This window comes from Mizuhopecten yessoensis, unplaced genomic scaffold (genome assembly GCF_002113885.1).
Source record: "Mizuhopecten yessoensis strain PY_sf001 unplaced genomic scaffold, ASM211388v2 scaffold716359, whole genome shotgun sequence".
Lineage (NCBI taxonomy): Eukaryota > Metazoa > Mollusca > Bivalvia > Pectinida > Pectinidae > Mizuhopecten > Mizuhopecten yessoensis.
In genome coordinates this window covers 2,148,424-2,174,938 of record NW_018480077.1, presented here as the reverse complement: position 1 = coordinate 2,174,938, position 26,515 = coordinate 2,148,424, and the positions used below count along the sequence as shown (strand labels likewise).

General features: G+C 38.7%; 1 protein-coding gene across 1 annotated transcript in view; it reads left to right on the top strand.

Annotated features, from left to right (window-relative positions):
* Positions 1-26,515, top strand: part of LOC110443736 — a 64,826-nt gene that overhangs the window by 19,599 nt on the left and 18,712 nt on the right. The window contains exons 24-51 of the mRNA XM_021488118.1: positions 177-376; positions 886-1,000; positions 1,212-1,444; positions 1,630-1,744; positions 2,213-2,502; positions 3,176-3,290; positions 3,589-3,941; positions 5,158-5,275; positions 6,418-6,569; positions 7,751-7,865; positions 8,324-8,568; positions 9,639-9,753; positions 10,512-10,951; positions 12,583-12,697; positions 12,910-13,262; positions 14,408-14,522; positions 15,296-15,489; positions 16,263-16,377; positions 16,867-17,234; positions 17,726-17,840; positions 19,405-19,637; positions 20,805-20,919; positions 21,311-21,540; positions 24,321-24,435; positions 24,810-24,970; positions 25,182-25,296; positions 25,592-25,791; positions 26,262-26,376. Of these exons, the coding sequence (XP_021343793.1) occupies positions 177-376; positions 886-1,000; positions 1,212-1,444; positions 1,630-1,744; positions 2,213-2,502; positions 3,176-3,290; positions 3,589-3,941; positions 5,158-5,275; positions 6,418-6,569; positions 7,751-7,865; positions 8,324-8,568; positions 9,639-9,753; positions 10,512-10,951; positions 12,583-12,697; positions 12,910-13,262; positions 14,408-14,522; positions 15,296-15,489; positions 16,263-16,377; positions 16,867-17,234; positions 17,726-17,840; positions 19,405-19,637; positions 20,805-20,919; positions 21,311-21,540; positions 24,321-24,435; positions 24,810-24,970; positions 25,182-25,296; positions 25,592-25,791; positions 26,262-26,376 (5,265 nt within the window). The remainder of the gene's footprint in view (positions 1-176; positions 377-885; positions 1,001-1,211; positions 1,445-1,629; positions 1,745-2,212; positions 2,503-3,175; positions 3,291-3,588; positions 3,942-5,157; positions 5,276-6,417; positions 6,570-7,750; positions 7,866-8,323; positions 8,569-9,638; positions 9,754-10,511; positions 10,952-12,582; positions 12,698-12,909; positions 13,263-14,407; positions 14,523-15,295; positions 15,490-16,262; positions 16,378-16,866; positions 17,235-17,725; positions 17,841-19,404; positions 19,638-20,804; positions 20,920-21,310; positions 21,541-24,320; positions 24,436-24,809; positions 24,971-25,181; positions 25,297-25,591; positions 25,792-26,261; positions 26,377-26,515) is intronic.

Genomic DNA, 26,515 nt, shown 5'->3' with positions numbered 1-26,515 from the left:
ATACAATTAAGCTTCATTCTTTCAAATTTGCGGGCTCTAATTTTCACCATTATTGCAGACAGTATATTTCCATGAAAAAGTTATCCAGTTCAACTATTTGTCGTTTCTGAAAATTGAGAGTTTATATAATGTCAGCATAAAACAGTGAAAAAGTGTTCCTGCAAAAATCTTTATAGGTGTCCGAGATTCACTGGTCTTCCTTCTTACTGTCGACTGGTCAATGACTTCGCTAATCCATGCTGCAAGAAGCCTGTGTGTAATGTACCCGGTTCTACAGGAGGCGTTGATGGACAGCACCCAGTCAACCCCAGTGCTTCCCCCTCACCAACACCTGCTCCCAACCCACTTCTCCCTGGAACACTATCTCCAGCAAGTCGTAAGTAGATCCTTAATATTACACTTCTCACTTTGTCATTTCCTCCAATAAGTCGTAAGTAAATCCTAAATAACCAACAGCCCACTTTGTCACTTCCTCCAATAAGTCATAAGTAAATCCTGAATAACCAACAGCCCACTTTGTCACTTCCTCCAATAAGTCGTAATTAAATCCTGAATAACCAACAGCCCACTTCGTCACTTCCTCAAATAAGTCGTAAGTAAATCCTAAATAACCAACAGCCCACTTTGTCACTTTCTCTGATATGTCGTAATAAGATCCCTGAATCTTCTCCTCCCTTCACCACTACCTTCCAGAAATTGTACGAAGAATTTGAATTCACCACTACCTTCTCCAAGTCATAAGAAGAAACTTAATAACCCTCTCCTCTCTCCCCCTTTACTTCTAACAAGTTTTTAGTAAGATAGGTCCTCAAGCCACATATCAGGTAAATATTCCATTTCATTAGTGTACAGGCTGCTTGTACAGTATCAGCATTAAACTTTCAGAATACTGTGTATACAAGGGTGCTAACTACATCCAGGGACAGACGTGGGAGGATGGCTGTAACTACAAGTGTCGCTGTGACGACTCCAGCCGTGGTATCTACACCTGTCTGGAGAGGTCAGTTAGTCGAGAGTAATGATAATGTGTACTTGTGTAATTTGATAATTGATGATGTTATTTGCTGTCTAACCGTTTTATAGGATGTAACCGAGTGAATCGAGAAAGGGTTCTTGTCAGTTCTGCCGCATTTTGTAAAAAAAAATAAAAAAAAATCTGAATTTTTGTATTGTGATAAATATTATTAATAGCATTCATTTCATACCTACAGGTGTGCCAAATTTGACCAAGTAAAGCCTGGCTGTACACTGATTTCCGACCCTGAGGATGGCTGTTGTCTGGTGCCTGTCTGCCCTCAACCCACTCCTGGCCCGGGACAAACCAACCCTCCAGGCCCCACACCTGTTCCAACTATCCAAACCCATAGCTTCACTGGACAAGTTCACTTACCAACACCCAAGCCAGTTCCAGGACAACCACTTCCTACACCAAAGTATCCTCTTGGTATGTGTCTTGATAATGGTTAGGAGCTTTGCACAAATTGTCTATAACTGGTGCATGACTAGAAAAATATTACTCTGACGAGACCATATGGTTGTTTAATGATAATTACTTAAGACATAGACAACTCCTTGTAAATATTAGTTTACATAGTTACATGTATTCCTAACGTAAGGTATATGTTGTAGGTTACTGTTACTACAAGGAAAACACGTACACACAGGGCCAGACCTGGGACGATGGCTGTGATTACACCTGTGTATGTACCAATGCCTCCACAGGGTCCTACAAGTGCAACAGCAAGTAAGTTATTACCTCCCTTTACCTGTCTTGCGTACTAGTTTGGTCCTTATTGATGCTCTCAAATAATTTAATCTTGTTACATGAATGAGAATATCTGATCATAAGATCATTTATGAATATAGTGAAGGTTTTCATACTCACTAAAACACATCAGAGCAGGTCATAGGTAAAGTGTATACTGTACTCATTTCCTTGGACTTTTCAAAAATTATACTGCAACTCCATGAAATATGTGACACAGTAAAAAAACACCAGAAACACGCAACAATGGCATTTCGTTTCAAATCTCTTCAGTTACTCCATAAAATGTTAAAAATGTGAACTCTTTGCCATTGGAAAAAGGAATTTGGCTTTCAGAGCACAAAAATTTAGTTTAAGAATTTCTCAGCATTAGAAATTTCTTTAAAAATGTTGGCCTTGTTTTTGTATTCTGTTGTAAAAGCACCTCTAATAATTATGTTCAAACAGGTGTCCACGATATGGTGATCTGCCTAGCAACTGTCGTATGGTCAAGGATCCAACCAACCCTTGCTGTAAAACAACAGAGTGTTATAACAACCCTACTCCTGCCCCTACCCCAGGAAACTCACCCATCCCAGGGAACTCGCCAAATCCTACACCACACACTGGAGGATTCACTGGAACAGGACCCCTAGGTTCCCCAACACCAGGTCCTAATCCTACCCAAGGCCCGATACCATCGCAATCACCTCAAGGACCTTTCATACCTGTCGCTACCCCAGCTCCACTCCCGAAAAGTAAGTTAATATCTCAGTGTATCGGGAAACATTTCACTATTTACCACTTCATATACAGGAATCTGAAATGTTGAAGTCAATTAACATTAAAGACAAATGTTTTCTTAAGACTTATCGTCAAGCTATCAAAGGCATGGGTTGGGAATTACATGGTAATACACTGTGATATGAAGATGTGCAATAGGGGTTAAAAAAGTTTTAAGGTCAAGGTCAAAGTCACTGTTACTAAAAATTGACCATGTTGGGTGTTTGTGGGGGGGGAGGGGGATATTATGGTCAGGCACATGGTGGAACCCTTACTCGCTCGTCAGTGTACTAATTGTTGAACAGTGACCAGCTAAGATTACTCCTGGCTTTGTTGCACATATGCACATTTGTCTTGCTAATATATAATCCCTGGTCCGTCTTTTGAACTAAGGTTTCTTTTTCTCAAAAGATTGGAGACAGAAGTTTTTAGGCAGGAGTGTTGGTGGGGCTTTAAATTATGCTATAGTCCTAACAAAGTCTCTAGCAGAATGACAACAAATTCCTTAGCTTAGAGATCTTCTATTTTTAGGCCTCAGAAACAAAATTTCTGTAACCTGTAAGTGGCTTACAACAATACTTTGTGCTAAATTATTATTATGATGATATTAAATGTACGTTGGCTGTATTTAATCATATGCTGTTTTAGATGTGTGTGTGTACAAGGGTAAGAGCTACACCCAGGGACAACAGTGGTATGACGGCTGTGACTTTACCTGTATCTGTGAGGATGGCACCTCAGGTGTTTACAGGTGTAACAACAGGTAACTAACTTTCTATGTTATGGGAAATTTGACTGTATTGAATTATGCCAAATGTGATAAAACACCCTTATATCTACAATTGTGTCCTTTTTTGCTAGGGACCTTTTTCATGTTTATCCTTCTACTGAATTAAATGATAACTGTTCTACTTCATTTAACAAAATTTCTGAAAATAAAAAAATGATACCTTTAATATTATGTTGAGTTGCGATTTTATGTGACCTTTACATGTGAATCCTGAATGGATGTAACCATGCAGAACAACAATAAAAATATGTCAAACTGTTGTGTTCCCTAGGTGTCCTCAGTATCCTCGGCCAGCTGCAGCCTGTACCATGGTACCTGACCCAAGCGATCCTTTGTGCTGTAAGAAGCCCAGTTGTCCCACCAGTCCGAACCAGCTATTCCAGACAGAGTCACCTGCTCAGGTGGTCGGCGGTGTTGTCACGCCCAGACCAACTCGCCCCACCAACCCACCAGTCAGTTATACTAACCCACCAAACACTGGGACTAATTCACCACAGGGTACATACGTACCAATCCCTGGCCAAACCCGGCCAACAAATCCACCAGTGAACCCAACGTTTAACCCTCTCATCCCGACACCACAGCCACCACTTATAGCCACCACACCGGCTCCTATCTACAGAGGTAGGTCAAAAATGCACCTTTTACAACCCCATCCACTTAACCACACTCATATGACATTCTCATCCACCTAAAGATCACACCCAATCCTTTTTGCAAAGGTTGCCCAACCTTACAACCATGCACACCTTAAAACACATATCTACCAACTGCACTCATTCCTGTTTAGAAAGTTAAGTCTCAATCACCTACCAAACAATCACTCTCACCTAAACACAACCATTTAACAATCTTATTACCATATCAACTTTCAAAATCACACCCACCTTAAAACCACACCCACTTCTGTTTTCAAAATTAGGTCTCAATCATCTTATCCAACAACCACTCTCACCTAAACACAACCACCCAAACTATCCACCTGACCACCACACCAGCTAACAACTATACCGACCACACCTACATCTACAAATGTACATCACAACCACCCAAACTATCCACCTGACCACCACACCAGCTAACAACTATACCCACCACACCTACATCTACAAATGTACATCACAACCACCCAAACTATCCACCTCACCACCACACCAGCTAACAACTATACCCACCACACCTATATCTACAAATGTACATCACAACCACCCAAACTATCCACCTCACCACCACACCAGCTAACAACTATACCAACCACTCCTACATCTACAAATGTACATCACAACCACCCAAACTATCCACCTCACCACCACACCAGCTAACAACTATACCCACCACACCTATATCTACAAATGTACATCACAACCACCCAAACTATCCACCTCACCACCACACCAGCTAACAACTATACCAACCACTCCTACATCTACAAATGTACATCACAACCACCCAAACTATCCACCTCACCACCACACCAGCTAACACCTATATCTACAAATGTATATCACAACCACCCAAACTATCCACCTCTCCACCACACCAGCTAACAACTATACCAACCACACCTATATCTACAAATGTACATCACAACCACCTTAACTATCCACCTCACCACCACACGTATATCTACAATGGTAGATCACATCATTTACACCATGTATACAGTACCATCTGTAGAAGGTATAAACCACATCCATCTGACACACTTTAATTAATGACATGCTGACATACCATTCAACAAAAGCATGTGCATACTATTGTATGCATGTTATTTGTGATGGAAGGGAGATAACTTTGTTCTGTACAAACTACCAAATTGATTTTGTCTCTTGCATTGCAGAGAATTTGTGTGTTTACAAGGGAAAACAGTACGCAACTGGTCAAAGATGGCAGGACGGCTGCAGCTATGACTGCATCTGTGAAGATGGCAAAACTGGTCTCTACAAGTGTAATGAGAAGTAAGTCCATGTTTGCAAATGTGGGTAAATATTAGTATTAAAATATATCTTTATTTTTATACGCGCGTCAAATTTGACGGAAGTATTATGGTATGGGGTTGTCCGTCCGGCGTAAACTTTTGTTTGTCCGGCAATCTCCTCCTACATTTTTCGACCGATCTCTTTGTTACTTGGTATATATTATGATCATGATAAGAAGTTGTGTCTCCCTTAAAAGAATTTTGATTTGACAATTTTTCCAAAAGTTGTTGTTCATTTCAATATTTGATTTTTTGTCTGGAGATCTCCTCCTACATTTTTTGACTGATTTCTTTTGAAACTTTGTAGGTTAAAAAATCATGGTAGGTTGTAGTGTTTCCTTGAAGGGAATTTTGATTCAACAATTTTTGTAAAAAGTTATTGCCCTTTGTTTATTTCAGTATTTGATTTTTGTTTGGCAATCTCCTCCTACATTTTTCAACCGATCTCTTTGAAACTTAGTATACATTATAATCATGATAGGTTGTAGTGTTTCCTTGAAAAGAATTTTGATTCGACGATTTTTGCAAAATAGTTATTGTCCTTTGTTCATTTCAGTATTTGTTTTTTTGTCCGAAGATTTTCTTCTAAATTTTTTATAGCATGTCAGCTAACCACTCTTAGAATGATGCAGATCTTATTTCAATGTAAGAAAGTATATAACACTATATGGCATTTGACGGGCGTATATTGTTCCACCCTGCAGTACTCTTGTTTATGTTGATGATGGTTCAACACAGTTCCACATTCCCATGATACTTGAAAATGTGTTGCATACTATCATCAATATTAAAAAGATGAAATTCAATCTTTATGATTACGTTTTAAACAACAGAGGAAAATATGTTTTATTTGTCTGAGTGATTGCTCTCTGATCATGATACAATATGTTAACCAAATGGTAGACCAGCCAGTTTTGCAAGAACAAGGTCATTTTTTTCTATGGTTACCGTTTCCATCATATGACAAAACCATTAGCATCTATGCAACACAACTTATTTTCAAACCTTTAATTCACTAGCTGTTAATTTAGCCTCATCATCAAACAATTATAAGTGAAGAAACCATTGGAAATGACGTGCATACCTGAAGTAGATACTTAAGAAGGTTGGTTTTGTCATTAGGTGTACCAAGTATACTAACCTAAAGCCAGGCTGTCAGCTGGTACGAGACATGTACAACCCCTGTTGTATGAAGCCATACTGTGCCCCAACAGATCAGCCTCCTGTCATCACCATCACACCTCCCCCAGGCCAAGTCGTAACCAACAAGCCAAGTATGTTCATTTAAAGAGTTTAATTGTCTTGTAATCAATTCATCACCACGGAAAATAATTGGATGATGTTTAATGGTAGTTTGTTCGTCTCCAAGAACCCTGAGAACTGTGTTTGATGTTCCTAATGATTACAGAGAAACAGCAAGTATATGTTCTGTCTGATTACAGATGTGTGTAATGTTCCCTTCAGATTACAGAGAACTGTGTTTAATGTTACCCTCTGATTAAAGGAAACTGTGTAAAATTTCCCTCTGATTGAGGAGAACTGTGTGTAATGTTCCCTGCTGATTACAGATAACTGTGTGTAATGTTCCTCGCTGATTACAGACAACTGTGTGTAATGTTCCCCTATGATTACAGAGAACTGTGTGTAATGTTCCCCTCTGATTACAGAGAACTGTGTGTAATGTTCCCCTCTGATTAAAGCTAACTGTGTGTAATGTTCCCCCCTGATTACAGCGAACTGTGTGTAATGTTCCCCACTGACTACAGAGAACTGTGTGTAATGTTCCCCACTGACTACAGAGAACTGTGTGTAATGTTCCCCACTGATTACGGAGAACTATGTGTAATGTTCCCCACTGATTACAGAGAACTGTGTGGAATGTTCCCTGCTGATTACAGAAAACTGTGTGTAATGTTCCCCTCTGATTGCAGAGAACTGTGTGTAATGTTCGCCACTGATTACAGAGAACTGTGTGGAATGTTCCCTGCTGATTACAGAGAACAGTGTGTACTGTTCCCTGCTGATTACAGAGGACTGTGTGTAACGTTCCCCTCTGATTACCGAGAACTGTGTGTAATGTTCCCAGCTGATTACAGAGAACTGTGTAATGTTCCCCCCTGATTACAGCGAACTGTGTGTAATGTTCCCCACTGATTACGGAGAACTATGTGTAATGTTCCCCACTGGTTACAGAGAACTGTGTGTAATGTTCCCCGCTGATTACAGAGAACTGTGTAATGTTCCCCACTGATTACAGAGAACTATGTGTAATGTTCCCCACTGATTACAGAGAACTGTGTGTAATGTTCCCTGCTGATTACAGAGAACTGTGTGTAATGTTCCCCTCTGATTACAGAGAACTGTGTGTAATGTTCCCCGCTGATTACAGAGAACTGTGTGTAATGTTCCCCGCTGATTAAAGAGAACTGTGTGTAATGTTTCCCTCTGATTACAGAGAACTGTATGTACAATGGTGTCATGTACAAGCCAGGCCAGACCTGGGCTGATGGCTGTGACCTCAACTGTATATGTGAGGACGGCAAAACTGGGTTCTACAGATGTTCTGACAGGTAAGTCTTATTTCAATTTTATACCCCTCCTGCTTCCCATACCCACTCCCCACTAAGTAAAGAGCTGGATACTATTATTGATATAGTGCCCATGTCTTTTGTAATAAAAAGATTGTGTACAATATATTGAGACAGTTTCAGCTCATGCTTATAATTACACTGTAGTACATGTATTAAAATATTGATTTCTACACCTGCCTAGAATTTGATTGTTATCTGTCAAGGCTAAGAGATCAAATGTCACCATGTGGGTTTTCTTCAAGTCCTCCCACATTAAGACCCCTGCACCGAGTGATTACTATAAGTTGATAGAACTTCTTTATAGTTGTTGTCAAATATGCCTGATCACTTCAAGAGGGTGGAGTTTGGGGTATATCTATGTCTTTGTTTTTTATTACATTTTGAATTCAGCACCCTTGGTGTAGATTGTATTAACTGTATTTTGCCTTCCATTACAGGTGCCCCCAATATGGTGCCCTACGACCCGGATGTGTAATGGAGACTAGTCCTAATGACCCCTGCTGTCGTCGCCCCAAGTGTAACCCTGACCTGATGGTCCAGCCTACCTTGCCCTTCGTTGCACCAACCCTGCCACCTGGTGTGACTGGTCCAGTTCCCACTCCCAAACCAACGCCCATCAACCCTGATATCTACACCAACCCACCCCCAATCATCACCGGTATCGGCAAGCCCAAGGACCAGTGTGAGTTGTTAGCTAAGTGGTCAGTAAGGCCAGAACTGGTACTGTCAATTGTCATGTATGTAACCAGTAAGATCAGAACAAGTACTGTCAGTTGTCACCTATGTCATCAGTAAGATCAGAACAAGTACTGTCAGTTGTCACCTATGTCATCAGTAAGCTCAGAACTGGTACTGTCAGTTGTCATGTATGTAACCAGTAAGATCAGAACTAGTACTGTCAGTTGTCATGTATGTAATCAGTAAGATCAGAACTAGTACTGTCAGTTGTCATGTATGTAACCAGTAAGATCAGAACAAGTACTGTCAGTTGTCATGTATGTAACCAGTAAGATCAGAACTGGTACTGTCAGTTGTCATGTATGTAACCAGTAAGATCAGAACTAGTACTGTCAGTTGTCACGTATGTAATCAGTAAGATCAGAACTAGTACTGTCAGTTGTCACGTATGTAATCAGTAAGCTCAGAACTAGTACTGTCAGTTGTCACGTGTGTAATCAGTAAGATCAGAACTAGTACTGTCAGTTGTCACGTATGTAATCAGTAAGATCAGAACTAGTACTGTCAGTTGTCACGTGTGTAATCAGTAAGATCAGAACTAGTACTGTCAGTTGTCACATATGTAACCAGTAAGATCAGAACTAGTACTGTCAGTTGTCACCTTTGTAACCAATATTCTTAGAACATTTACATTATTGTGATTGGCCTCAATCTTTCCAAGCTGGTGTTGGTGTCACATCCACTTCTGTGGAATTGTTGTATTAAAATAGACCTTGTGTCTCTCACACCAGAATTGACATCAGAACTGAAGCTGATTTTGCTGTCAAATGAAGTTATTTAATTGTGACAATCATAATGTGCTTTTATAAACTTCTTACACACCATAGTCTGAAAGAGAATTACCATGGTCAATGAATGAATGACATTTGTGTCCGAGATTCTGCACATTAATTGAAATGAAATATTGGATGTAAATCAACACGGACTATCATAATCTGATAATGTTTCTATCATTTGGCCAATGTACTTGATGATTTTCGCTGGTGTTTTGAGGAGAATTGACTATTTTTTCAGACAAGTGCCAGTACAAGGGAATTGTATACAACACTGGTCAGACATGGCAGGATGGATGTGACTTGAACTGTGAATGTATTGATGAACACACTGGCCGATACAGATGTGTCCAGAGGTAGGTAGCAAACCTTAATTTAGCAGTTTTTGATTTTTTTTTAATATCATTCATATGTTAAAATGGATCTATTAGAAAATTCCCTATTTAAAACAATAATATTTTTTCTCAACATGGGCTACCATCACAGTACCCAAATTGGGACAGTACCCAAATCAGGACAATACCCAAATAAGTATTTTTAAATTGAAAATATTGATTTAAAGATGCTAATATACCAATAAAATATTATATGAAATTTATTTACTGTTCTAATGTTTTTAATACTTTTTTTCATCTCCAAATATAAGCCAAAACTGGTAGGGGTGTCCTGATTTGGGTACAGCTACACCTGTTTCGTGATAACGTAACCATGACTATATTTTCGGGTTTATTTATAGAACCATGCGATAGAAATATCAACTTATTATCAAAATGAAAAGATAATAATATCTATTTAGGTAAAGTGAACAAAAATTACTTGGATCGGTACTATGGTATGAAATACATCAATATTTCACTGAAAAGTGTCCCGATTTAATTACTGTACCGTTAGCCTTAAATGTATCATTTAAATCCTTGATAATGATCAGATTTCCCAAAAAATATTTTTTGCCCTCTAATTTTTTTTATAAGAAAATTCAATTATTGTCATGTTTGAAATGTACACAAATGAGGGGGAAAAAATGAAAACAATACATTCAATGAACAATTCTTGCATTATTTATACTATTGATGTGACAATTGCTGACTTGGTGTGTGATATATCTTGTGTACAGGTGCCGTGCCTACAATGTAGTGTCACTACCCCCGACCTGTAATCTGGTAGTGGATCCTAAGGATCAGTGTTGTAAGGTGCTGCAGTGTGTGAAACCCATCACTCCTGCTCCTACACCATTTGTACCAATCGGTACCCCGGGCGTTGGCACAGGACCCATTCAAAGTGGAACACGTCCACCCTACACAGGAGCCCCCACACCCAGACCCACTCCAGGACAAACCTACCCGCCTAGCTACACAGGAACCTACCCACCAAACTATACCCCAGGACAATACTACCCACCTGGCTACACAGGAACCTACCCACCGAACTATACCCCAGGACAATACTTCCCACCTGGCTACACAGGAACCTACCCACCAAACTATAGCCCACCACCAAGTTATAGGCCTAACTTCACCCCTCGACCAACGCCAGCTCCTACACCTAAACCAAAAGGTATTCCTAGCTTACAGTTGTCTAACAACCATTTTATATATTCATGAACACTTTACATTTAGGAATGCAAAACATACAAAATAGTTTTATCAATTTATGAATTTTTCTTCTTAAAATTATGTTATGTAAATGTATCTTAGAATTCTAGAAACGTGTTTTATGTGTCGATTAGATGTTTTTGATGAAACAAGCCTCAGTGACTTACATAACATAAAGAAGGAATGGGAGCTATATTATGATGTACTTTTGAAGTATTTTTATCATATGCTCATAGAAAGCATAACAGATGTAAAGCACTCCATTTTTTTTAACTATTTAGGTTAGCAATAAGTTTGATTAGGATGTCACAATTGGCAATATTATACTTTATATGATAGTGTTTATTTCACCGCTTATCAGTATTGCTGTAAAGGAGGTACTGACCGGTAAGACTTATGTTTAAGTATGTATTTAGTGATAGCTGTACTGATGGTACTGACCGGTAAGGCTGGTGTTTCAGTATGTATTTAGTGACAGCTGTACTGATGGTACTGACCGGTAAGGCTGGTGTTTCAGTATGTATTTAGTGATAGCTGTACTGATGGTACTGACAGGTAAGGCTGGTGTTTCAGTATGTATTTAGTGATAGCTGTACTGATGGTACTGACAGGTAAGGCTGGTGTTTCAGTATGTATTTAGTGATAGCTGTACTGATGGTACTGACAGGTAAGGCTGGTGTTTCAGTATGTATTTAGTGATAGCTGTACTGATGGTACTGACAGGTAAGGCTGGTGTTTCAGTATGTATTTAGTGATAGCTGTACTGATGGTACTGACAGGTAAGGCTGGTGTTTCAGTATGTATTTAGTGATAGCTGTACTGATGGTACTGACAGGTAAGGCTGGTGTTTCAGTATGTATTTAGTGATAGCTGTACTGATGGTACTGACAGGTAAGGCTGGTGTTTCAGTATGTATTTAGTGATAGCTGTACTGATGGTACTGACAGGTAAGGCTGGTGTTTCAGTATGTATTTAGTGATAGCTGTACTGATGGTACTGACAGGTAAGGCTGGTGTTTCAGTATGTATTTAGTGATAGCTGTACTGATGGTACTGACAGGTAAGGCTGGTGTTTCAGTATGTATTTAGTGATAGCTGTACTGATGGTACTGACAGGTAAGGCTGGTGTTTCAGTATGTATTTAGTGATAGCTGTACTGATGGTACTGACAGGTAAGGCTGGTGTTTCAGTATGTATTTAGTGATAGCTGTACTGATGGTACTGACAGGTAAGGCTGGTGTTTCAATATGTATTTAGTGATAGCTGTACTGATGGTACTGACCAGTAAGGCTGGTGTTTCAGTATGTATTTAGTGACAGCTGTACTGATGGTACTGACAGGGAAGGCTGGTGTTTCAGTATGTATTTAGTGATAGCTGTACTGATGGTATTGACAGGTAAGGCTGGTGTTTCAGGATGTATTTAGTGATAGCTGTACTGATGGTACTGACAGGAAAGGCTGGTGTTTCAATATGTATTTAGTGATAGCTGTACTGATGGTACTGACCGGAAAGGCTGGTGTTTCAGTATGTATTTAGTGATAGCTGTACTGATGGTACTTATTGATGATACTGACTTGTACAACTGGTTTTCAGTGTGTGTATACGAGGGCAACACCTACACAGAAGGTCAGCAGTGGTATGGAGGTGGATGTAACCTGAAGTGTTTCTGTGAAGATGGCTCTACCGGTTACTACAGATGTGTACAGAGGTAGGTCAGCAGGCGGTATAAAAAAATGTAGCACTTCTAATGAAAAAGCAAAGATTCAAGCTGTCTGCTCTGTCAAAAAAAGCAAAGATTTATTTTTCAAGCTGTCTGCTTAGTCGGAAAATCTCTCTATCCTTGCTTTCGTGTTGATGTAATGATTTCACTCTTGAAACTTATGCATGAGCTTCCTTGAATATGTTTTTGTTATAATTCAGGTGTGCTGCTTATCCCAACCTGCCATCCAGCTGTACCTTTGTTCCTGACCCGAAAGATCCAACATGTTGCCAGATACCAAAGTGTTATCCTGGCACTGGAGGAAATTCCACACCTAACCCCAGCTCTGGGCCAGTCCTCATTACAGGTATCCCAGGAAAGGTCACTGGGTTCGGTCAGACAACGCGACCAACAGTAGGTCTACCAACATCTCCAAACCCGTATAATCCTAACTTCTCACCAACACCAGGAGTCAACACTCCCATACCATATTCTCCAATGCCAGGAGTTTCCACACCAAAGCCAACACCAGGTCCAAGTCCCAGTCCTACTCCCAGTGTGTCACCAGCTCCACGTGAGTAGGCTACAGCGTATAATTTGTATGTGTGTGGGTGTTTGGGGATGGGGGTGGGGGGTTGTATGTATGCGGCTGTTTGTGGGTGGTGGAGGGAGCGGAGAGACATTGATTTATTACATAATGTACTGTGTTATCCAGTTGAAATACTCATGTCATATTTTTTTGCATATTACCCCATGTAATATGACCCATCAGCCCTGTGATTGGTTGTAAGTTCCAATTGTTTCAATTGTGATGTCACGCCTAGGACAAGTACATGACATCACAGACTTACGCACTGGAGTCAAAATTTCAAAGTTGCATGAAAACTCATTTTACACGAATAAATGCCACAAATCTTGATTATGTGATAAAAAGGATCTTACACTCGTTTTCATTTCATATGAAATTTATGAAACTCGTCACAAATTTTTCGTTTTAGCTCGCCAGAGGCTCGCTAAATTAAAAAATTCTTAGACTCATTTCATAAATATTATTTGAAATGGAAACTCATGTAAGATCCTATATTTCTGTTATTGTGTGTTCTTGTATAAACTTGTACATATGCACTCCATTATAGATTATGCCCCCGCATGGGCAGGGGGGGGGGAATCATGGTCTCCCTGGGTCCAAGGGAAGGGGGTGGGGCCGCGATAGGGATTGTGAGTGATTAATTTTAAAAGCTAGTTAGATTCAAGTGAACTGATTTGAACGTAATCTAGCATGAAGTATCCTTGGGTCAAGAAATACTTCTTATTGACCAAGACAGTTTCCACCAGGCCATTGATGAGGACATTGATTTCATGGTGCTGAACAGGTGCTGTGTTTTTGGGTTGGTTTGGAGTTCAAAATGGTCTAATGTGATCAGTTGTAATCACACAGCATACAAATAGTTTTTTCGTTTCCCATGAAAAATAGTTATTTTACCAGGGATTACTCTTTGGTTTAATCAAAATTTGAAATACTCAGCCACCTGGGACTGAAGTTAGCAGAAACACTTTGCCTTCTTGTCTAATTCAGATAACACATGAAACAGGTGAGTGATACCAGCCCATTAGGCCTCTTGTTATTATGTGGCTATCGTATCACTTTAAAGATATATGCTTGTACTTGATTGGTTTGTTATAACGGTTCTACATTTTATTTGTATTACATTATTATAGATGTGTGTCTATACAAGGGCACTGCCTATCAGACTGGACAGAGATGGCAAGATGGCTGTCAGTACAATTGTGTATGTGAGGACGGCATGACCGGCAAATATGTCTGTACAGAGAGGTGAGTTAAATGTGTTGTTGATGATTATGTAGGTTGTTTTATGTGGTATGGGTGTTTGTATGTGTTATGTGGTACTGGTGTTTGTATGTGTTGTGTAAAACTGGTGTTGTGCATATGATGTTCTGGTGTTGTGTATATGTTGTACTGGTGTTGTGCATATGTTCTGGTGTTGTGTATGTGTTGTGTTGTACTGGTGTTTTGTATATGTTGTGTTGTACTGGTGTTGTGTATGTGTTGTGTTGTACTGGTGTTGTGTATATGCTGTTCCGGTGTTGTGTATGTGTTGTGTTGTACTGGTGTTGTGTATGTGTTGTGTTGTACTGGTGTTGTGTATATGTTGTACTGGTGTTGTGTATATGTTGTACTGGTGTTGTGCATGTATTGTGTTGTACTGGTGTTGTGTGTATGTTGTTCTGGTGTTGTGTTGTACTGGTGTTTTGTAAGTGTTTTGTTGTACTGGTGTTTTGTATGTGTTTTGTTGTACTGGTGTTGTGTATGTATTGTGTTGTACTGGTGTTGTGTATATGTTGTTCTGGTGTTGTGTATGTGTTGTGTTGTACTGGTATTGTGTATATGTTCTGGTGTTTTGTATTTGTTATGTTGTATTGGTGTTGTGTATGTATTGTGTTGTACTGTTGATGTGTATGTATTGTGTTGTACTGGTGTTGTGTATATGTTGTTCTGGTGTTTTGTATTTGTTATGTTGTATTGGTGTTGTGGATGCGTTCTCTAGTTAATGCGATGTAAAGTACTCATTTGTGTGTGTTTTCCAGGTGCTCTGTGTTCCCACAACTGCCTCGCCAGTGTCATTTACAGAGGGATCCCAAGGACTACTGCTGTATGGTTCCATCGTGTGACTACCAGCCTACGACCACACCAGCACCAACAATGTTCCCTCCCAACACCAACAACCCACCAGGGACCGGACCCACCGCCTCTCCTCGACCCAACAACACACCACCAACAGGTATACTGCACAACCACTCAGATTTTTGTCACGCTGCCATGAAGAAGCGAAAGCGAGACTAAGGTGTTGCTATTCTGGTGGACGGGTCAACATTAAATTTTTGCGTTTAAGTTAGTTTCACTGAAAGTGCTATACCAACCAAACTTGGACCATACATGCATATTAGGTAGTACATCTCAACCCATGCATCAAATGCTGGATACGGCCTACCTTTCATGGTCCATAAGTTAGTTACAAGTTTCTCTGATATGTGCATTGATGGTCAAAGTGGGCCACAGGCGAGACATATCAATCTGAATGGCTTGTGTTAGAATAAAACTGGCTGTGCATCTTAAACTTCATGTTGGGAACACAGTGTCAATTCAAAGGTTTTCTTTATTCTATGTTTCAGCAATCTGTCTCTACTGTCAGTGATATGTCTTGTCCTTTTCAGTATTATGTAGTAACATCATGTATACAGGCCTAGTCTTTCCTGGATTCTGTATAACTGGTGGTTTGAAGTGCTAATGTCGTGTTTGTGTTATCTTTTATGGAAGTTTTGAATGTGTTGTGTACAGTTTTATATCTAAATGTCCATTATAATTCAGAAGTTTTCAGTATTCTGTCTGTACAATGTTTCAGCGTTCTGAACGATGGTACGTCTTGTTCCTTTCAGTATTCTGTCATTATATCATTGGACCTGGTCTGTTAGCATTCTGTCTGAATAATGCATTTGTGCCTTATTCTCCAGTATTCAGCTGTCTGTATAATTGTGTGCCTTGGTTTTTTTTCAGCTTTCTGTCTGTACAGTGGTGTGCCTTACCTGCAGGGACAGACATGGGATGCTGGGTGCACGAAGAAATGCAGATGTGACGAAGCTTCCAAAAACATCTATACATGCTTTGACAGGTGAAAATTTAATGGATAAGTTAACATCGTTCCCTATCTCAATGGTCAAGAATGAGCCCAAGATTGATAACTAAGATAAAATCTGTTTATAATGAAGCCTATGGGACCTTAAAAATCAGTTAGCTACAGAACAATTTTTTGCTCTCAGAAAAGATTGTCCCAGAGGCCACATATCTCTCTTCATTAAAAGAATAAATTCACAATGAGATTTTTAATGCAAAACGTCTTGAGTGTAATATTACCTTTTTCAAATTAGTCTTCAATGAAGAAGCTGTTTATATATAGGAGTAAGTTCTGTTGGACTTGGTTTAGACTGAAAGATACACTACCTGTATTAGGAAAATCTGTTCTTAAACAACATTTCTTATTTGTCAGGAAAACTTGAAAGCAAGAAAACTTTGAACTGTTCTATGAACTGACTTGTTTTGTTTTGCAACAGATGTTGGATTTTACTCCAAACTGTAACTGATCTGTTTTGTTGTCCGACAGGTGTGCAAGTTTCCCAGATTTGCCACCAGGATGTACAATGGTCACCGATTCTAATGATCCCTGTTGTCAAGTTCCTCAATGCAACAACATGCCGACTGCAGCCCCCACCCCATATGTGCCTGGAGGCAACAACCCGACTCCTGCTCCATCCCTCCACCCTACACAATTTCCCCCGACCCTCCCAGGAGGTCAGCCTGTACCAACAGACAGTCCAAACCTCCACCCCTCAGCTTCACCCACTCCTCAAGGACAGACCACTCCAAATCCCTATGCAGTACCTACTCTTCCAGGAGGTGTGATTATTGGAGGAAAACCAACCCCCGGACCAGGTGGGAGCAACCCGGTACCCAACCCGGGCTCCAAGACAAGTGAGTTTTGTATTAAATTATGCAAGAATTGACCCCCTACCTGATAAGAACCCTAATTAAAGACAGCTCACTTGTGAAATTGAATGAAGTACATATGCTAGCAAAATAACCTTTTCCATTATTTATCCAGAACATAACATCATAATATTTCATGAGGACCTATAGTAAATTTATATGGTATATATGCACCTGAAAAGTACTACAATTTCATCCTTCTGTAACTTTGTGTTGCATAAATCTGCATAATTAGTACTTGGACACTTTCCTTTCTTTCATTACTCAATCAGAAATCTTAAAGGCCCTATTTCTATGTTTGGACTCTACCGAAGAACTGTTAAAATCGGGAAATTTTCAAGTAATGAACTTGTGCTTTCATCATTAGGAGCAAAAGTAGGGCAAGTTTTTGTCCTGTGGTAAATTTTCCAGTATTCAGTTATGCTATAATTATCCTTGTTGAGAGATTTTTTCTATGAACCTATTTTCTACTACAGGCAAATGTGAATACAAGGGAGGTTTGTATAGCACTGGTGACCATTGGGATGATGGTTGTGCCTACAAATGCGAGTGTATTGATGAAGTATCGGGACGATATGCCTGCACGGAAAAGTAAGTTCACAGTATTTAGAATCCTGTAGCAAAAAGGGGTGGGGGATACTCCAACACTGTTAGAGGTTTACATGGCGAGATACTTTTGACAGGCGCCGCATCACATCGGCAAAATCATATCAGTGGCCTCTTATGTTATAGGAGTAGGGTGGGGGAGTGAGCTATGAAACATCTTAGCTGATGTACAGGATGGGATCATTAAAATTGACTAATATGATGCCCTCTGAATATGTAACCAGGGGTTTTCTTTTGGTTCAGATATTTTTAAAAGGGATATAAAGAATCCTCCATTGATTTGTTGCACTATCACAATCTTTGGGATCTTTATCTTTACTTTTTCACCAACAATCACTGCCTGTGTTTCTCTTGGCTCACAGCTGTATACCTGACCATTTTATATCATTGGGTTCTGTATGTTGATATTGGGTTGATTGTCTTGCTTATTTACCAAATTAATGTCAAAATTTTAATTTGAACATATATGGAAAAGAAGTTGACAGAATGTGTTTGAATGAATACAAATAAATGTCATAATGGGATAGGAAAGAATTTATTTATTTATTTAAGGGGTTAAGGCCTCATCTTGGTACTCCGCAGCTGCGAGGCCAAGATCACTGTTATGTTACTAATTATATAATACAATGTATTTTGTTGTCATAAAAATCATGTCACAGTAATAGTTCTTTTTAGGTCACCTGAGCTTTAGCTCAAGTGACCTATTGCTATCCGTCTTGGTCCGTCATCGTGCATCGTCGGTCGTGCGTTAACATTTTTCATTTTTAAACTTAAGCTGAAATACTGTCGAAGGGATTTCATTGATACTTCTTTGGATTGTTACTGACATCTCCGTGACCAAGCATTGTTATTTTTCGGGTTGATCAGAAATCGAATATAGACGCCATTTTGAAAAACTATTTCAAACTTAAAGTCAAGTTCTACTGAGCCGATTTAACTGAAACTTAGTAGGAATGATCGGCTCATGGTCCTGACAATGTGTTGTTTTCGGGTCGATCAAAAATTCAATATGGCTGCCACGACCGCTATTTTGAAAATTACCTTTTCAAACTTACAAGTCCAGTTCTAGTGGGCCAGTTTAACTGAACCTTGGTAGGAATGATCAACTCATTGTCCTGCCAAAGTTTTTTTTTTTTAAGAGCCTATTAAAAATCCAATATGGCCACCACGGCTGCCATTTTGAAGAAAGAAAAGTTCTAATAAGCTGATTTAATTGAAACTTGGTCTAAGAATGATCAACTCATGGTCATGACAAACTGAACTTAACGTTATACTTGACTATATTTTACTCAAATTGGTAGGGATGATTGACATCATTATCTCCACTTCATATTTCACAACAAAAATAAATACTATAGGACTCAGGTGACCGTTAAGGCCCATGGGCGACTTGTTAACAAATGTGAGTGTATATATCAAAGACCTACCACATTATACTGATTTTCGACAATGAAATATTACCGTACTCCCTTATGATTATAAATCTTTTACGTCTTTGTAATTTGTATTGTTTGCTGTGCCTAGATTAAATTATTTCATTTCATTACAGCTGCCCACGTTTCTCCAAACTACCAGTAGGCTGCTACATGGTACAAGATACTAAACGGCCCTGTTGTAAGATCCCATACTGTCCCCCACACAACAGTCCCAGTCCTAACCCTCTTCTGCCCACCACCCTGCCCCCAACTCCAGCCCCAACTGGACCCAACGGCAAGACTTTGTACCCGCCCCGTATCACCACACCAGGTGTTCCTACCCCAGCACCAACACAGGCACCAAGAGGTGAGATACAGTTAGAACAGGTTTGTGTTTTCTTTTTGAGTTGGCAAGAACCAAAAAATGTCTTCAAAAAGATAGTCTGCACAGATAACTAAATGAGATAATGAACGACTGGAGAAAAGTTACAGTGAGACCCTCATTATATGTGGTTTTATTGATGGAACATAAAGGTTGACATTTGACCTTATTAAATGTAGAAATATAAAGCATTCTAAATTTAACATTCCCCTTGCAACAAAGTTAAGTCAGTCTGTCCATGGATAAAATCTTGCATTAACAACTCCTAAACTAATGAGTTGATGCACGATCAGTACTTCATTTAGTTGTGCACCAAACATTATATTTTGTTTTTGTCTTTTCACGATAGTTGTAAATTTGCAATGCAATGAGTGTATGAGGAAAATCATAGGACGATGAAGCAGGTTCACATTTATACTTTTGTTGACGTTGGGTGTGGCTAAACCTCACTGACGACTGGGACAGGTTCACATTTATACTTGTGTTGATGTTGGATGTTTCCGGACCTCAGGTTCACATTTGTATCTGGGTTGACATTGGGTGAGGCCAGACCTCACAGACGACGGGCAGGTTCACATTTATACTTGTGTTGACATTGGGTGTGGCCAAACCTCACTGACGACTTGGGCAGGTTCACATTAATTTTATACTTGTGTTGACGTTGGGTGTGGCCAAACCTCACTGGCGACTGGGGCAGGTTCACATTAATTTTATACTTGGTGTTGACATTGGGTGTGACCAGACCTCAAAGACGACTGGGGTAGGTTCACATTTATACTTGTGTTGATGTAGGGTGTGACCAGACCTCACAGACAACTGGAGCAGGTTCACATTTATACTTGTGATGACATTGAGTGTGACCAGACCTCAAAGTTGACTGGGGCAGGTTCACATTAATTTTATACTTGTGTTGACGTTAGGTGTGACCAGACCTCAAAGTTGACTGGGGCAGATTTACAATTGTTTTTGTGTTGACGTTGGATGTTTCTGGACCTCACAGACGACGGGCAGGTTGACATTTGTATCTGTGTTGACATTGGGTGAGGCTAGACCTCAAAGACGAGCGGGGCAGGTTCACATTTCTTTTGTTTTATGGTTGTACAGAAATTCATGTCACGAGGAGTTACCCTTCTGGCTTGGTTTGTTTTACAGAGGGATGTATCATGAATGGCAAGCTTTACACCCAAGGACAGACTTTCTATGATGGCTGTCAACAGATCTGTGTGTGTGAAGATGGCAAGACTGGTCATGTTTCCTGTAGAGAAAGGTCAGGGGATCATTGATCGCTGTTTTAACACTTAAGGTCAAGCGTACAGTTATAAAAGGATGCAATAATTAATTGATTGCTTCTCATTCATAATACTAATGGATTCAAACTTATTAAATTTGACCCTATATGTACAAATAAGGTCAAGGTCTAGTGACAAGCTCTAGACCTGAGGTCACCTTAAAGTTTACTCATTCAACTTACCAGTTATTTTGTTACTGCTAACAGAATAGATTAGTATGATGAGTTTGCTTATATGTTTTAAAGTTATATTTATGACTTGAGTAATTTCTACCTCAGAAACACTACCTTATTAATATCAGTTTTGCTGATATCAGTACTTCCAATCTAAGTAAATCAGTGTATTCTAATACTGTTCTCATATTTACAGATGCCCTCAGTATGATACCAAAAACCTGAGTCCTATGTGTATTATGGTACCAAGCCCCCAGGACCCACAGTGCTGCAAGTTTCCCAAGTGTGAGGGTATCAACACACAGATGCCACCTGTTATCATTGGCCAGAACACCCCGACACCTCCGTCTACCAACTCTGTCATCCTGACACCGCCCCCAGGCCAGACCTACACCAACAATCCTGTCACAGAACAACCTCCTCCACGTAAGTTTCATAGCACAACACCATCCATGTTAGAGTCAAAGGACCCCCACCCCCTCCCCATGTCAAAGTGTCAAAGGATTTCTGTGCCATATAACACTACCTCTCTAAATATTACAATGAGACAGACTAATCCCATGTGNCCCCCCGAGGGGGGGGGGGGGGGGGGGGGGGGGCATATCGAGTTGCCCATGTCCGTCCCGTCTCAATGTAAACACTTAGCAACTTCATTCTTTAACAGATTTTCGTCAAACTTAATACAAAAGTCAAGTATGAGTATACCTCGGACATTGTTGTGTTTCAGGGGCATTCATGTCTAATAGACATTTTCTAGTTTATTTATAATTTCTGTCTCACCAATATATATAGATACGGTTAGTGAATTCTAAGATGTCCCATATAAAAAGACTAAAGTACCAGTCAGGAAATGATAACTAATCATGGTGGTAGTAAAGAAATCAAAACTCTCATATTTTTCCTTTTCCAAAACTCAATATATATACAGTACCTTAGTATAAACATTATATTACTTCCTACCCAATATGGTACATTGTTCCCCACTTAGTAAATATATTATATTGTTCACCACATAGTATATACATTATATTGTTCACCACATAGTGTATTTACATTATATTGTTCCCCACATAGTATATACATTATATTGTTCCCATCTTAGTATTTACATTATATTGTTCCCCTCTTAGTAATCACATTATATTGTTCACCACATAGTATATGCATTATATTGTTCCCCACTTAGTAAATATATTATATTTTTAACCACATAGTATCTACATTATATTGTTCACCACATAGTATATGCATTATATTGTTCCCCACTTAGTAAATACATTATATTGTTCACAACATAGTATATACATTATATTGTTCCCCTCTTAGTATTTACATTATATTGTTCCCCTCTTAGTAAATACATTATATTGTTTACCACATAGTATATACATTATATTGTTTCCCACTTAGTGAATACATTATATTGTTCCCCTCTTAGTAAGTACATTATATTGTTTACCACATAGTATATACATTATATTGTTGCCCTACCCAACATATATACGGTACCTTAGTAAATACATTATATTGTTCACAACATAGTATATACATTATATTGTTCCCCTCTTAGTAATCACATTATATTGTTCACCACATAGTATATGTCACCACATAGTATATACATTATATTGTTCCCCACTTAGTATATACATTATATTGTTCCCCTCTTAGTGAATACATTATATTGTTCCCCACTTAGTAAATACATTATATTGTTCACCACATAATATATACATTATATTGTTGCCTTACCCAACATATATACGGTACCTTAGTAAATACATCATATTGTTCACAACATAGTATATACATTATATTGTTCCCCTCTTAGTAATCACATTATATTGTTCACCACATAGTATATGCATTATATTGTTCCCCACTTAGTAAATACATTATATTGTTCACCACATAATATATACATTATATTGTTCACCACTTAGTATATACATTATATTGTTCCCCTCTTAGTGAATACATTATATTGTTCCCCTCTTAGTAATCACATTGTATTGTTCACCACATAGTATATACATTATATTGTTCCCCACTTAGTAAATACATTATATTGTTCACCACATAGTATATGCATTATATTGTTCCCCACTTAGTAAATACATTATATTGTTCACCACATAATATATACATTATATTGTTCACCACTTAGTATATACATTATATTGTTCCCCTCTTAGTGAATACATTATATTGTTCCCCTCTTAGTAATCACATTGTATTGTTCACCACATAGTATATACATTATATTGTTCCCCACGTAGTAAATACATTATATAGTTCCCCACATAGTATATACATTATACTGTTCCCCACATAGTATATACACTATATTGTTCCCCTCTTAGTGAGTACATTATATTGTTCCCCTGTTCGTAAATACATTATATAGTTCCCCACATAGTATATACACTATATTGTTCCCCTCTTAGTGAGTACATTATATTGTTCCCCTGTTAGTAATTACATTCTATTGTTCCCCACGTAGTAAATACATTATATAGTTCCCCACGTAGTAAATACATTATATAGTTCACAACATAGTATATACATTATATTTTTCACCACTTAGTATATACATTGTATTGTTCCCCTCTTAGTGAATACCTTATATTGTTCCCCTCTTAGTAATCACATTATATTGTTCACCACATAATATATACATTATATTGTTTACCACATAGTATATACATTATTTTGTTCCCCACTTAGTAAATATATTATATTGTTCACCACATAGTATATACCTTATATTGTTCCCCTCTTAGTAATGACATTGTATTGTTCACCACATAGTATATGCATTATATTGTTCCCCTCTTAGGGAATACATTATATTGTTCCCCTCTTAGTGAATACATTATATTGTTCCCCTGTTAGTAAATACATTATATTGTTCCCCACGTAGTAAATACATTATATAGTTCACCACATAGTATATACATTATATTGTTCACCACATAGTATATACATTATATTTTTCAACACATAGTATATACATTATATAATTGTTCCCCACTTAGTAAATACATTATATTGTTTACCACATAGTATATACATTATATTGTTTCCCACTTAGTGAATACATTATATTGTTCCCCACTTAGTGAATACATTATATTGTTGCCCACTTAGTATATTATATTGTTGCTCTACCCAATATATGTATGGTACATTGCTTCCTGTCACAGAGGTGTGTGTGTACAAGGGAAGACAGTACAGTCAGGGACAAAGATGGCAGGACGGCTGTGACTATACTTGTGAGTGTGTCGACTCTAGTATTGGTCGCTACAAGTGTGTGCAGAGGTGAGTTTAAATAAAATAATATGATGAATATTGAAGTTACAGTAAACCTTCGATCAGATTGACCAAATTGAATAAACATCGTCAATCATGTTAAAAAACCCCAGGAAATTAATAGCCACTTTAATAAAAAAGTAACTCCAACGATCCAAGTCATCATTGGCAAAAATCATGGCAAACAGTCAGGGCATTGAAATGGGATGTATTACGATATCTCTGCAAATCTCGCAATGAATAATGGTACATTTAGATTTTTAAGGTGTTTCTTTATTAAACAATAATTTTTAGTTGAATTCAAAGAGTTATTTTCGGAAAAAAATAAGATTAATTGTATTTTCATTATCTTAATTGATAATAAAGTTTTTTATAATTAACAGATGTACCAACTTGGTTAATGTGCCACTGAACTGTCAGCTGAAGTTCAACCCCCAAGACCCATGCTGTCCTACCCCTGACTGTGGATCAGTACCTACACCAGGTCCAGGATCCACTTTCCCACCAGGATTCAATCCAACACCAAAGCCCAACCCTCAACCAGGTCAGTATACAAACAGTAATTACAAACCTTTCAACCCTAAGTTTCACAACCCCAACCCTCAACCAGGTCAGTATACAAACAGTAATTACGGTACAAACCTTTCAACCCTAAGTTTCACAACCCCAACCCTCATATTGGTATGCTAAATACTGCTGTCTCCTACATTTTGTTTGTTTGATACTGGAGTCTTCATGGTCTGTTTTACTTCCAGATTACTGTATCTACAATGGTGTACCATACCCTCAGGGCCAGAGCTGGGACGTAGGCTGTGAGAAACGTTGCGTCTGTGAAGATGCCAAGACTGGCTTAGTCAACTGTAATGAGAGGTTCGCTAAGACAATTCACGATAATAGTCATTTCGTTATCATTTAAAATAATAATACATGTATAAATTTATACATAATTGCTGAAATTAGATTTGGAAAAACAATTTTCAACTTATAGAAGTCCATCTCCAGGACTGCCTGCTATGTCATAAGGTTAAGATTTAGAAAAATAAAAGTGTCGCATAAATAGTTCTACAGTGCTAATATCTACTGTTTTGAAAATTTGATGTTAAAGAAAAATTCTTGTATCTTGTCTGTGTATTTATTGATTAGTGATAATTGTTTTCTTGTTTAGGTGCCCCAACTACCCAGCCCTACATGACGGTTGTCGGTTACTGACAGACCCCAATGACCAGTGTTGCCAGGCACCACTGTGTATCAACCCCAACCCAACTAACCCTTACCAGGTGGTGACAGGACCCAAGGGAACCTTCACAGGAGGAGCCCCAGTAAACCCAAACAGCCAGCCAGGTTTACCTTTCAACTCACAGCGCAGTAAGTGTTCCCTAACAACACACCTATCAACACATCATCAATATGCATATTTTTACGCCCCCTTCCCCATATACCCCATTTAATTGGGTGGGTGGTGAAGGAGGTCATATGGCTTCACGTGACATGGAGAGGGAACATTTTCGAATGCGTGTTCTATGGTTCACGTGGCATGAGACACGTTTCAGTGTGAGCTAGGACATCTCAGTGTGAGATTGGCAACCCTGTTATCCATGTCCATCCCGTCAAGTCATGTTGCAATTGTCACTGTTGCTATTCATACGTCATCCATTCCTATTTTGACAGATTCATGAACATTAATCTACTGACTGAAGGGCCAAGAGGTCAGACATTTCTTATGGACATTTTATGGTTTTATGTTTGTTCAGAGAAAATTCCATGTCTCAAAATAGCTTTTTATTTTTACTAATCTAGGCTTGAATGAAACTAATGTCATTATTGAACTCTTACAGATACATGTGTGTACCATGGTAAGACCTACCAACAGGGTGATAAATGGGATGATGGATGTTTGTACCAGTGCGAGTGTGCCGACGCCTCCACAGGCAGGTACAAGTGTACTGAAAGGTAGGTATCACTTTGGCTGATGTTTGACTGTCAACAGACTCGCGAAGGGTTGACAAAACATTTGTCGCTAAAATCTCGAGTGAGCAACTGTTTTGTAAAACTGTAAAATTTGTACATTAAATTTAGATAACTGTTTTAC